The 14,276-nt window shown below is 35.3% G+C and overlaps 1 protein-coding gene across 1 annotated transcript; it reads right to left on the minus strand.

Moving 5' to 3' along the window:
* Nucleotides 1-618: 618 nt before the first annotated feature.
* LOC139494219 (zinc finger Ran-binding domain-containing protein 2-like) lies at nucleotides 619-2,822 on the minus strand. Its single transcript, XM_071282391.1, has 2 exons — nucleotides 2,767-2,822; nucleotides 619-1,108 (listed from the first exon to the last, which is right to left on the minus strand). The coding sequence occupies exons 1-2, from the start codon at nucleotides 2,820-2,822 to the stop codon at nucleotides 619-621; spliced, it is 546 nt and encodes a 181-aa protein (XP_071138492.1).
* Nucleotides 2,823-14,276: the final 11,454 nt, after the last annotated feature.

Consider the following 14,276-nt stretch of genomic DNA (forward strand, 5'->3'; position numbering starts at 1 on the left):
CACTTCCACATAGATCATCATGAACACGCCATGAATAATCCAGGAGCAGAGAGGGATCGCATATAGTGATATCAATAGAAGAATAAGACCCGTTTCCAGGATGAAGATACGTATTAGATCCATCATTAAAAATGCATAATCCTTCTTGAGAGACAAAGTCCTCAATGATCTTACCTTTGGCATTATGAGTCTTGCTACCCCATAATTGATTGTGGGCATTGAAGTCGCCCATAAGTATAAATGGTGAGGGTAATTGATCAGTGAGGTTTTTGAGTTTTGCTTTATCGATAATTGAATTAGGTGGAATATATATCGAACATAATGTAATTGTTTTGTCTAATGATAAACGAATTGCAACTGCTTGCAGATCCGTTGTGAGTTGGACTGTGCTATGAATGACGTTGTCCTTCACAAAAATGGATGATCCGCCTGCAGCACGTTCATCTACCTTAGAAAATGTGCTATACATGTTGTATCCTTTTAAAGATACGTTGTCACTTTCTTTTAGATGAGTTTCTTGAAGACAAAATGCAATAAGTAAAAAAGACTGAACTAGAAGTGTTAACTCGAGAAGATTTATTTTAAGACCTCGGCAATTCCATTGGATTATATTTGTCATTATTTAATAAAAGAAGGGCGAATGCTGTCGAGTTTGCCAGCATTCTTATTTCGCTCACCCTGAGATCGTGATCTTTCGGGTGGCGGAACACTTTCGGTTTCCATTTCAGTTTCGATGATAAGTGTTGAAAATCTGTTGTGCGAGGAGAGTCGTCGATCTCCAGGACTACGCGCAGCTGGTGTTACTCCGCCTCGACCCCTACCCCGCGACCTCGAATCAGAAGACTTCTGAGAGGATGAATTTCCTGGCTTCTTTTGGACATCCTTCTTTTCTTGAGAACGAAGAGGAGATGGGGCTCTGGTAGACTGTTTACTGGACGAAGAAGATACCTTCTTGGATGCAGATGAAGGAAGACTTTTGGAGGTGGAAGAATCATCTATATCACTGGGAAGATCCCAGACAGATTCACCGCTCCAATTGTGTATTTCTACTGTTTCTTTTTTATTTGATTTTTTTTTCTCATTTTTTTTTTGGTGATGATAGTGAGCTCTGTAGGGAAGATTGAGTTGACTGAGTACTGGTTTTGGAAGATATTGGTTTTCTTGGAATTAATATTCTATCGGTAGGTTCTGTTTCAACAGGCAGCATTTTAAAATTGTCCGCATCAATTGGCCAAGTCATGCGAGTTTGTGTATTCTCGTGACTGAATGAGCGGACAACTTTGCTGGCGTACGATGGTCTGTTTGAAACAAGGAGATCATTCGAAACAGAAGCTATCTGTTTAGCTTCTGGGTAACTAATGTTTCTTTCTGTTTTAATTTTAATAATATTTTTTTCTTTAAGGTAAACAGGGCAGTCCCTAGACGATGAAAAATGGGATTCACCACAGTTTACACATTTAGAAGATTCAGAGTGACAGTTTGTTCCCTCGTGTCCTTCGTCAGAACACTTGAAGCATCTCTGCTTACCACGACATTGTTTGCTTCCATGACCAACCTTTTGACAAGTAAAGCATCGAATTGGGTTAGGGATAAACATGTCAACTCTGATTCCGAAGCAACCTAAAGTAATAGATGGAGGAGGAGTTGGAGTTCTAAAGGTCAAAAGATAAGTATTTAATTTGATTATATTTCCATTCTTTTTAATTTGAAATCTAATAACATTAGTTACACCTTGGCTTGAAAGTTCCTCACCGATTTCTTCCACGGTAAGGTCACCAAGGTATTGACTTCTGTCTCGAATGATCCCCTTACAGCTGTTCAAACTGTTATGAGGAGAGGCAGAAACAGGAAAGTTTGATATTGTAGACATTGTAAGTAAATTTGTTGATTGACTTTTGTTGGAACATTCAACCAACAAATTGCCAGATCTCATTTTTAAAACTTTTTTAACAGTACCAGCAACGCTTTGAATTTGTTTGTGAATTACAAAGGGCGATATTTTTGAAATTGGTTTTTCTTCTGTTCCTTTTATTACAATAAATCTGGGCCAACTGTCATCTTCCCGACAGGGCTCTGAATCATCACATTTTCTTTTCTTATGTATTAAAGCTGATATCGAGGGTTTGTTTTGTTGTGCCATATGAAAGGAGAAAGATTCACCATTCTTGCCATCCACCCACCTCGGAGTGCCTACAAGGGCGATGCTGTGTTTCCGTGGCGAACCGGGATCGAGTGCTAATGCTGAAAACGAGCTCCATATATAATGTAGCTGGTCCTCAAAATCAGCACCCAAGATCCACTGCGGAAAGCACCAGATGTTCCAAGAATAGTATACTCAAGCAGAGCGTATCCATCAAGCGAAAAAGAAAGCGTACCACTTGATTGACCCATGAGCCATCGCCTTCTTCAGTTATCCAAAATATAAATAGCTTAATTTAAAATACATGTGTATATTATGAAAATTGTTACAAGAAAGCTTATTGTTGAGGATTAACTGAAGGGCTCGACATGACCAGCCGATTGATCGAACCGGGTCCATCCGACCTCCCGTTTAGATGATTTCGAAGCCAAAGCAGCTTATTGAACTATAGTCTCGTCCGTCCGGGTATTTTCTGACCGTAAGGAGTCTGGCTATAGCCCTCATCCACAAGGATCTCGTCAACCACCGACACGGGTAGCAACCCACGGCAAACGGGTTGGAGAGCCTATTTTATTTAAAACATCGGGCATCTCACGATGTTCGGATCACTTTAGTCTGGTCTCTACCCTTCGACCTGTCCAGCATGGGTAACCCTACCAGGAGACGAAGCTCCAGCTGGCATAGCTCTTGGGGTCACTGAGACACGCAAGCCCTCCGACCACGGCAAGGATAGCGATCCACCGGAGGGAACCAAATAATTAAAGAAGTAATATGTATCAATGAACTTAATTACATATGTTTTGAAACGGTACCGCGGATTATATTATAAACATCCGGTTGTTCTAGTGTATCATTAGTACATGAAAAAATGTATTTAATTCTTGCATTTTTTAAATTTCTTTTTGAAACAGTGATTGAGGGTAATTCAAGAGAAGAAACAGGTTAAGTGGTATCCTTCTGTGGTTAAAGAAGAGCCCACAGACCACCTTCCCACCACTGCAAATTGTGAGGAGTCAATTCTTGGTATGTTATTAATATAAAAAGAATTAAAAAAAAAACATCAACAGACAATATAAAAAAAGATGTGGTATGATTGCCAATCAGAAAATTTTCTACAAGAGACCAAAATGAAACGGAAATTAAGAACTGTAGATCAGCATATACCCTTCAACAATGAGCAAAACCCATACCGCATAGTGATCTATAACAGGTCTGGAAATAACAATATAAAACAATTCAAACGAGAAAACTAAATTCAGGTCGAAATTTCAAATGTACTCAAAGATTCGGACTCCTTTACCTTTTTTTTCGACAGAAATGCATAATTTTTTTAATTTATTTTAAAAAAGAAACACAAGCTTGTTTTTTTAATCTATTTGTAAATTCCGTTTTATATAAATCGTAAATGTCCTGAAAATTGGCGCATTTTCAAAATCTACATTCAGAATAAATTTACCGCGTATCTATATATGAAGATAAACATATTTTACTAAATCTTTCGAGCCTCTTGACTGTTCCACGGACAATGCCGTATACGGAATCGAATGTACTTTGTGTGGACTACTTTATGTTGTTGAAACTCGTCAAACTTAGCATAAAAGAATGAATCAACACCGGTCTGATAATAAAGATCCTCAATTTAGGGTTCTTTATAACCATTTTAATCAACTGGACCATGATCTTTCTTTATCTATGAAAGTACGCATCATTGAGAAAATTTATTTTCAAAATCAGTCTGTTCCTATTGTATCCTACAATTACACCAAAACCATTACACCTAAAATATTTAACTACAAACAAGCATTGCAGGACCTTAACTTAGAACAATACCTAAAAACCCTCAGACATGTGACTGTTCCCATTCGCCTTATAATTACAGCCCCTCTGGTCATGTTATAACTGGGAATCTTAACATAATTCAACATGATAGGTGATTTATCATGGTCCTAAGTTTAGAGAACCCCAACACATCAATTGGAACCATAACTTCAAAAATAATTATGGATTGCATTCTGGACTACGCCAGAGCAAGGGCTAAGCGAGAAGAAGTTGAACTGGGCACTTTGTCAGAATGGGTTAAAACTATCAAGTCTCTGATAAAACGTCGCATTCAACAGTTGAAAAACTGTGTAAATAAACTCAGCATAGATGATACCAGGACTAAATTTTGTATAAACGCCACACGCGCGTTTCGTCTACAAAAATCTTCGAAAATCATAAGAAAGTAAAATATAAGTGAACAAGTTACCAATAAATACAATTGGTAGGTCCTGTCATAATAAAGGCCATTCGGGATGATGGTCTAGGAAATTTGGACTGCCACTGGAATTTGAGTGTATGTATATTGGTTAGGGACAGAAATTTTGCCTTTCAAAAGGCCACATATGAACCCCTCTAAGAGTAGTTAATTTATTGGATATATAATATTGATTATGTTATCAGTACCTTAAAAGCAAATTAAATATTTCTAGTATGCTATATACATATACACATTCATGGATCTACAATACAATTTGTTTATATATATTGTTATGTCATATCAAATTTTAAAGAAGTTTGGTATGACATTATTGTTGTTTACAGGTTATCTCTATATATTATAAAATATCCAAGATAACAACCAAAAACGACAAAATTCCCTTTAAATTACCAATTTTGGGGCAGCAACCCAACAACGAATTTTCCGATTCATCTGAAAATTTCCGGGCAGATAGATCTTGACCTGATAAACAATTTAACCCCAGATATGCTCTAAATGCTTTGGTTTCAGAAATATAAACAAAAATCTACATTTTACCCCTATGTTCTATTTTTAGCCATGATGACCATTTTGGATGGTTGACCGTGTCACTGGACACTTTTTTTAAACTGCATACCCCAATGATGAGTGTGGTCAAGTTTGGTTTAATTTGACCCAGTAGTACCAGAGCAGATTTTTGCAAATTTTAACAACGACGACGGACGCAAAGTGATTAGAAAAGCTCACGAAGGGCCAGGTGAGTCAAGAACAATTACATATAAGTTGATGTTTGAAATGATAAATCTGTCCAAAAATACTTCTTTTCATTATTAAAAATGTCGTATAACCCGAGTCAAAAATACACATACTAAAACACATTTTAAGCTTACATTTAGTAGCCTTTTAACCATTTATATACTGTATATATTGGATTCCTGTTTTTAATTATAAAGTTATCTATTAAACTAAACCAAACACAGAAGATAAAGACAGAGAAAATGTTTTCCATTCATCTTGAAATTTTGCAATTATATAAAAGTTAGTTTATTTTTCGAGACTTCTAACTTCACGTCAGTGTGTATGGTCAATCCAACGTACACTCAATTATATTGCAGAGTGATACCGTTTGAAGAACCAGTCGAGTGATTAATAAATGGGATTCATTCTTAAGGTTATTAATACATTTAACATTAAGCCGAACCTTTTCCTGTGTTTTCAGACTTATACAGAAAATAGTTGGTAAATGTATTTTGTACGTATATTTTAAAATGTTCTGGACATCTATGCAGTAAAGCTATGATACTTGCATGTTATCTTTTTCTTTACCTTAACTACATTTTTTATCTTTAATATCAAATATAAAGTAGGTTAATGACACATCAACGAAGTGAGCTCTCAGAGAGACATTAACCAACATACATTCATCTCCAAAAAAATTTATAAATGCCTTACCGGAAAGAGCTTTAACAAAAGAAAACAAAAGATTGATAACATGCAATTAGTCTTTACATTTTTCCAACACACAACTGTCAAAAGGGGATTACCATTAGTGTAAATTCAACAATGGGTGAGTGACGTACATTGCAAGTTTACTTTTGTCATTTACTGTTTAAAGTTCTTATTATGAAGTTGAAACCAAATCAGTTTGCTTCCAATGTCGTTGATACAAAGGTTCAACTATCAACATTTTAGTCCCTCCAAAACAATTTATTCAATTAAAATTCATATAAGGGAAGACAACGTATTTTTCGTATTTTCAGAGACATACCATAAGATAACCGCATCGCCATATCAGATAGAAAACATTACAAGTTAACAATAAGGTCCTGGACATTGGGACTGTCACTTGAAAATGAGTTCATTAGATTGTTGCTGGCGTTCTAACCGTGCAGATTGCGTGGAGCTTCCTGTAAAGGATGCATTGGATTTTACGTCCCACACCACCGAAAAGACGCCCGACTTTTTGGCTAGCATGTTGCTGCCATTCGGCCTTACTTCTAATGACCAGTCACACTTTTGGGGATTTATGAAAGAGGAAATCAACTCACAAGTGGTGGTACATAATTCACTACTTAATGCAATAAACAGGCTGTCCATGTGAGAAAACTAAGGAATACTAGCAGTGGTCAGACAATTTTACAAATATTTCAAATCAATTTGACCCTCTGGCCATGTATGTGAAAAATGATAAATTTTCAACCACTTAATCTTATTTTCACCAAAAAGTATACAGATCATTTGACCATCATAAGAAACAACTATGTTAAGTTTCATAAAATTTGGATAAGTCGTTCTCAAGTTACGGTGCGACATGTTTACGCCGGACGGACAGACGGACGGACAGACACCGGACATTTGTATACCATAATATGTCCCGTCAAAATTTTGACGGGCGTATAAAAAAATGAATGAAAAACAAATATGTAACCACATAGACAAACGACAACCACTGAATTACCATGATTACAGGCTCCGGACTTGCAACAGGCACATACATAAGCTACATGTGTGAAAGGCATGAAACATGTGAAATGACATAAAAAATGTAAAGCAATTTAATTAAAAAAAAATATATAAAATGACCATACAACATAGATTAAGGAGATAAAAATCCAACAAAATATTCAACGGACATCTAGAGGGAGATTTTGCTACATTTTTACTGCAAACTAATGCCAGACAAAAACGCCAGATTAATTATCAAAATAATGAATTTTAGATAGAGCATGCGGTATACAGGTCATATATTATGTACATATGAATGAGTTAGCAGTTGGGAGTCCTTAAAACAAGGAAAGGGAGGCTTGTTTATAAGGACCTTTTCTGGGAAGTCAGAATTTACCCTTTTGAGGTCTAAGTGATTCCCTATATAATCAACCAATCAAAAAAAAGGGGGGGGGAACCCTTATGGATTTTATTCACCATCTATTGATTCGTAGGGGGTCAGTAGTTAACTGTATAATGAAAATGCTGCCTTTTGATAAAAATAAACAATGAAACACAACATTAATAGATGATGTCACCATTAACGTGTCATGAACTCCCTACTATGGTCTCATAGGGGGTCACCATAAGATGGCGTTAAACCAATCACGTCATAATCTTCCCGCTGTGCGATAAAAGCAAATATTGGAACTTTAATGACCTTATTTTTATATTTTTGATAGTTTCCCAATATTTTTACATATTCTAAAGCTGGAATTTGAAAAAAAAAGACTTATTCAGTGACTGTTAGGCACTACAAATGTTCAATGATGGATAATAAACTTAATTCACATAGTTTTTTCACCCCCCCCCCCCCCTTCTTAACTTAATTTTGAAAAAATTGATTGACCAATAGGGATATATATATATATGTATGTAAAATCGATTTTGGATTATCAAAACTTGCAGCAATGTTGACCCCCAACCCCAAACTATTTGATTTAAGTTTTTTTATCCCACATCGATCTTTTGATGTCGTCCCTTATTGTCTAGGTGTCCCAGAATATTTTTTTTTTAGTGGTCATAATTATTTTGACTTAAGACGATATGTTACCACCACAGTGATATTGTTTGCCTTAAATAAATGGAGAATAAAGGCTTTTTCCCGTGGAGAAAAATCCCAATTTGAAACAAAAATGGCTTAAAATTATTCCCAAAAAGTCAACTTTTTTCACAAACAATGCAGTCTTAGTAGTAAAAGTGCATGAATTCAAACAGAAAAACACTCTTTCAGACATTTTTCATGCCTAAAATGACTATATGTGCAGATTTGAGGGTATATTTATGCATCTTCACTGACAATAAGGGGTATAACTTGAAATGAAGGTTTACCTCTAGAAAGGGGGTCTGCAAATTTAAGTTCCAGTCAAATTCCTGGTTTATTTTATATTTCCCAATTGGAAAAAAATGACACATATTTTCCCAATAAAAATGGGTAGAGGTAGTTTTGAAAAAAGCCAACAATATCACTGCACCAGATTGCAATGAGACTTGCCTATCAACCAGTGACCAAATGAAGTAAATATTAGTAACCATTGGTCCTAACAATAAACAAAACCAAAACTTGTACCAAGCTATTATACTAAAATAAGGCCTAGTCCAAGTAATTATGACGTCTGGCAAGGCTATTTTAATTTTTATCCTGGGACGCTAGGAAGGTGTCCCAGAAAAAAATTAAAATAGCCTTGCCAGACGTCATAATTATTAAAACTAAATGAAATAAGGCCTATTCCAAATAATTATGACGTCTGGCAAGGCTATTTTAATTTCTTCGGCGTCCCCAAGGACTTATATATATAAAATAAATTAGCCTTGCCAGACATCATAATTATTTGGACTAAATAAGGCCCAGACAAAACAAAACATAAACAAATTCCAACAAAACACTGACAGCCTAATTTATCAACACGACTACAAAAGAACAAATATAATATTCGCATACTGACTTCAGATGCACATACAGAATAAGGTAGGGTTTTGTCTAGGCGTGGTTAAATATGTTAAAAGAAAATGAGGGGGGGGGGGGGCTAAATCCTCCTTCATTATCATATCAATTAATTAAATAAGTTATGACTTTTGCAAGGTTAATTTTATTCTTATCTATGATATCTTGATAGGCTGATTTTTTTGTTTGTTACTAGATAATAACATTATAAATTGATCACCAGAAATGATTAGCAGGTGCTCACAACAAATAAACAACAATTTTTACGAAGCAACCCTGTGACAGTGCCGCAGCTATCGGGAATGCAAGTGGTAAAAGTGGTAGCATACGTACTAATTCATTTCATCCGCTCCTCTATCAATATTTAAAAATGAAAGTCAATTATGCCTTTTTTAATTTCCCCCATCTGAACACGTGTAGCATGTTTGCCAAAGCTAAACTCGTTTTTTTCTAACTCTCCACCTTTTTTCATCTACTAAAATGGATGAATTACAAAGTAAACAACTTACATTCATTAATGCTTACATATTTTGTAGCTGTCACTTACTTTTGTCGGTATATTTCCACACATTAGAGAAAATAATTGCTCCGGCAAGGTGCTTCCATTCTGCAAACTTCCAAGCATCTAATGACGGCGATTTGGGGTCGATCGGCTTCTCATTGGTTGCTACTCGGAAGTAGGCGGGGTGTAATCCCGGCAATAAAAACATCTATTGCAACCATTTATTATATATTTTCAACAAAAAAATGCCGTAATCTTGTTTTAATAATCAAATGACATCATACCAGTATCCCTTTTTTATCCGCATGCCTGCATGCAGTTTGTATTTTACAATTTTATCGATGGACGCTGCTTACGGAATCCGCCATTGATGAATATATAATGAGGTAATTGCGGAGTTACCTTCCCCTGACAAAAATTCCGCGAAATTCGGCGAAATTGCCTTAACATCACTGCGCAATTATCAAAAAGATTTCTAAAATGAATCATGCTAACAGAACTATATGGTAAGGGATTGATTTTGGGGGTTCTATGGTTCAATGCAAATTCTAAGTTTGTGATAATCTCAAGTTTAACATGAACCACTAATGAATGCTAGGTCATTGGTATTATACTTTAACTTGATTTAACGATTCAAATAATGACTTCAATACCCTGCGTCAATTTGCAACAGACGAGACATATCTCTGTGTTAACAGTTTATTTTATATTTTTCTTCCAATTTTGATGTGTTTTTTTAATCTCAGTTCTATAAAACTATCCTTTTTAATGAAACCTCTGGACAGCTTACGTACTTGTATAGCAATTCAAAGTTCAAAGATATCTCGGATGACAAACTATACAAGCTTATCAACAATCGAGCAAAGAGATGTCCAACGTATCCTTAAAAGTTCAATCAAATTCATCATAGATACCAGATTTTAATATTTACGTAAGACGCGCGTTTCGTCTTTACAAGACTCATCAGTGACGCTCGATCAAATATGTTTTAAAAGGCCAAATAGAGTACGAAGTTGAAGAGCATTGAGGAACAAAAATTCCTAAATGTTTTGCCAAATACAGCTACGGTAATTTATTTCCTGAGGTAGAAAAGCCTATTCAAAGTTGAACACAGTTCATTCATAATTATGAATATATCAATGATTTTAAGTAAACACATAAGTGCTGACTACTGGGATGGTGCTATCCTGGGCAAAATAAATCAACCAGATGGCATGCTCACGTAAGGCAGCAAACATTTGATTTTCTTGTGGGGGATGGATCTTTTTTTTTCCAGTTTTTGGAGAACAAAATAATTTGCTTTTGACCTTGAGAAAAATAAAATTTTGTTTCACCCTCAGCTGCCACTATATGTAATGCTAAAATTGAGAGAGAAAAAATGATTTCAACTTGTCGATAAAAAAAATAGATTGTTTTTCGCCGAAGAAAAAATCCATAGCTCTCCCCCCAGAAAATCAAATGGTTGCTGCCTAAGCAGTTGTCATCAGTTCGTCAGTGTGATCTTTTGATCGTGATTATTACTTCTATTTTATAATGAAAAAATACTATTGTATTTAGCAACACTTTTCGAGGCAGAATATGTAGTAAAATCCCAAGATAAAATTGAACTAAGATATATTCGACAAAGAAAAGACCCCTACCAAAAGTTTATCGTCAACATCCATAATACTACCTCGTCAATTGAGAAATGGACCTACAGTTGATATATATTTATAATCAATCCTCCACAAATTCAATTTTAAAATATTCATAGTATAGGGAACCCGAAGGGTGACTGAGGAAACGAAATATGGTCAGTAAAACGTTTGCCGTTTGGCTGTGCGGGATGTATCAAGTTCGCAATCATGTCCGATTCGGGACGTTAGATGGGATGCCTCGTCTAAAGAGAATGCCACTTTTTAGCACGTTGAGAACCCTTGCAACAACTCTTTCAGGAGTCAGTAGGCTGTTGCAAGGCAACATTTCTATTGCTATCCAATAAACCCTCATTTTCCAGTGGCAGTCCAAAGAACTAAAACTGTTCCGCTACATAAATAAGTGTTTAAATGGCCACAAATTTGTCATTTCTATAAAGGCAAGATGCGTGTGATGCTATGTGAAGTAGATTTTGTGTGGTGTTGACGTAACCTTTTTCTTACTCGATTTTCACATCTTAAAAAGGAAGACTATCGGAATGTTGAAAGTAAATTTCTTCCTTGTTCTCCTCAGGTGATTTCTAATTATATTACTCTATAATGTGAATATCGGACAAAGAGATTATTTGACCAACATTTAATGCTGTCTTAGATACACAACATTGAATTTTCACTTGAGCCTCACACAACATAGGGCTAGTTAATTGTTTGCAACTTTACATACTATTGATTGCTATATTACTGTGACATATATTTTGTTGTCTTTACATTACAGTGTCAGCCTCCAATGCCGTTGAAAGAAAAAGTGTCAAGTTTATCCATATGTTTTTATAAACAGATATGCACAGTACAGATATTCCGGCGCTGGAAAATGTTGAGTTTGACAGTATTGAATTTGTGTGCTTACAGGTAAGGAAGAGTTCATGGACAAATATCAACCGTTACATTGGTGTTTCTAAATTGTCAAAATACTAACAAAAAAATTACTTTTTTAATGAATAGGCTACATAAATTGATGCACATCAACTGTTGTGTTGTTAAATGTCTAAATTTAAAACAGTGTATTAATGTGTCTGGAATTTCTGGTTTTATCATTTGTATCGAACATACACATTCTTGTATATTTCACGTCAAGTTGAATCTCAGGCATGTGTTTTAGTTTCCCTGACAGTATTTTAAGCTGAACTTACATAATAACATACTTAAATACAAACTGTTGGTACCATTACCCCGAAAATCAATCCCAACCTTCCTTTTTGGTATTGAACCTTGTAGTAAAATTTCATGGATACTATGTAATTATCCGGAAACCATATTTGTCGACATACATCGCTTACGACGACATCATGCCATAATACGCCTCAATTTTTTTCTTCGAACTTATAAAAATCAGGACGCTGTTTTTTTACTTTTTAATTGTTTAACATTTTACAATGTGGGTTTTTATTTTAAAATAGCTTATTACAATATATGTGGTAATCATTTTGGCTAAAGGTTGAAAGCAAACCACTGAACTGTCATTGTTCATACAGATAGTTTTCATGGGCAATCTTAGCACATCTCTTTATTTTTACATGATAATCATTGTAAAAATCAGTCATGGTTATTTGTGAAAACCCTTCATAGAATTTACTGAAACTTGAATATGAGCTAAACCATTTTTATGATTAAAAATTTCAAAATACTTTTATTTCCTGTATCTAATTGATTAAGGATTTTAGTTTTTTTAAGTTTACATTTACCGGTAGCTACTTTCTAGGGTTAAATATAAAACCAAGGGTGCACAGACATGAAAACTAAGCAAGATGATTTATATCACTCATTTATCTTGGAAAGTTGAATTGTCAGTTTGGTTCTCAGAAGAGGGTTTTTTTCTGAAAAAAAAAGGTATACTATTAATTTATACAATATTGTTAAACAAGAGGTTTACTAGCAAATAATTTTTATGATGAATACCGTACATCTTTATTCAAGCATTGATACACACATAGCATGAAAGTTTGAAATTATTCATTGGTAAAATAGTTCATGGCTTGCAATTTAAAAATATAAATATCAATAATTTAAGAAATGATAAGTCAATTTGTTACACAACCATGACAACCCTGATATTTAAGATGAGTTCTGAAAATATGTCAGTTGTTCTGTAGAACCTTGTTGACTTACGTTTCAACTGAAAGTTCAGTTAAAGAAATTTTCGTCTTTGACTTGTCCTTGCCATAGTTTGACATTCTTTGGATCGGCAAATAGCCAGTTTTCTGGCTGGTATCTTTTCTTCAACTGAGTCATACAGATTTCTGACTTTGGTCCAGAAAGTACCTTTGACAATGTTACCCCTTCTTTGTACAATTCTCTGAAAGAAATAAAAACACATATATACGTTATAATGTCAACTTAATATATACAGAACATTTTACTGTTATAATCGATCTATCTATCTCTCTTTATATATATAGTAGCATGGGTTCAAATCCCGGCGATCCCCAAGGGTGACTGGGGTAAAGAAATATGGTCACTTGGTCTTCTCCCGACCGGCAGTAAAACGCTTGCCGAAGTGGGGCGTCCGTTTGGCTGTGCGGGATGTATCAAGTTCGCAGTCACGTCCGGTCAGAAGGGGGACGTTAAATCCGATGCCTCGTGTAAAGAGAGTGCCACGCTCTTTGCACGTTAAGAACCCTTGCAACAACTCTTTGAGGGGTCCGTAGGTGGCCTGTTGCAAGGCTAAATTTCGGTCCCTATCCAATTTACCTTCATTTGCCAGTGGCAGTCCAAATTTCCCCGACCATCATCCCAGATGGCCTCTATTTTATCAGCCTACCTATTGTATTTATTGTGAACTTGTTCTCGTCCTGAATATGCATGAAATATTTGCTACTGGACGTTAAGCAACCAACACTCAATCAATCAATCAAATCCCGGCGAGGGAAGAACAAAACATTTGCGAAAGCAAATTTATAGATCTAACATTGTTGGGTTGATGTTCAGACGAGTTTTATATACATAATGTTCACGACCATGTATCACCATTTCTACAAAAATTGAAGAAGACAGGTATTGTGTATTTCAGAACTTTATTGTAATGATCAAAACACTGAGTAATGTTCTTCAATTTTGAATTTAGAGTTATTTTCTTTTTTTTTATGTTTTTTATATATACTGCACTGACAAGCTTTTTCATTGTCCGCTATTGTATAGGCGACTACCTTACAAGATCGACCATTATGGTATAAGAAGGACATCATAAACTGTCTGAGAAATTTTCTGGTCGAAAGACAGCATAGTTAACTGCTGGAAGGAGAATCTACAGAAACCTCGCTAGTGTTGTCTGGACT

This window comes from Mytilus edulis, chromosome 11 (genome assembly GCF_963676685.1).
Source record: "Mytilus edulis chromosome 11, xbMytEdul2.2, whole genome shotgun sequence".
Classification (NCBI taxonomy): domain Eukaryota; kingdom Metazoa; phylum Mollusca; class Bivalvia; order Mytilida; family Mytilidae; genus Mytilus; species Mytilus edulis.

Excerpts from the sequence above, each read along its gene's own strand:
- LOC139494219 (XM_071282391.1), bottom strand. The coding sequence starts at position 2,822 with ATGCCAGCTGGAGCTTCGTCTCCTGGTAGGGTTACCCATGCTGGACAG. Across the intron at positions 1,109-2,766 it reads CATGCTGGACAGGTCGAAGG|AGCTCACTATCATCACCAAA; the intron begins GTAGAGACCAGA and ends TCTTCCCTACAG.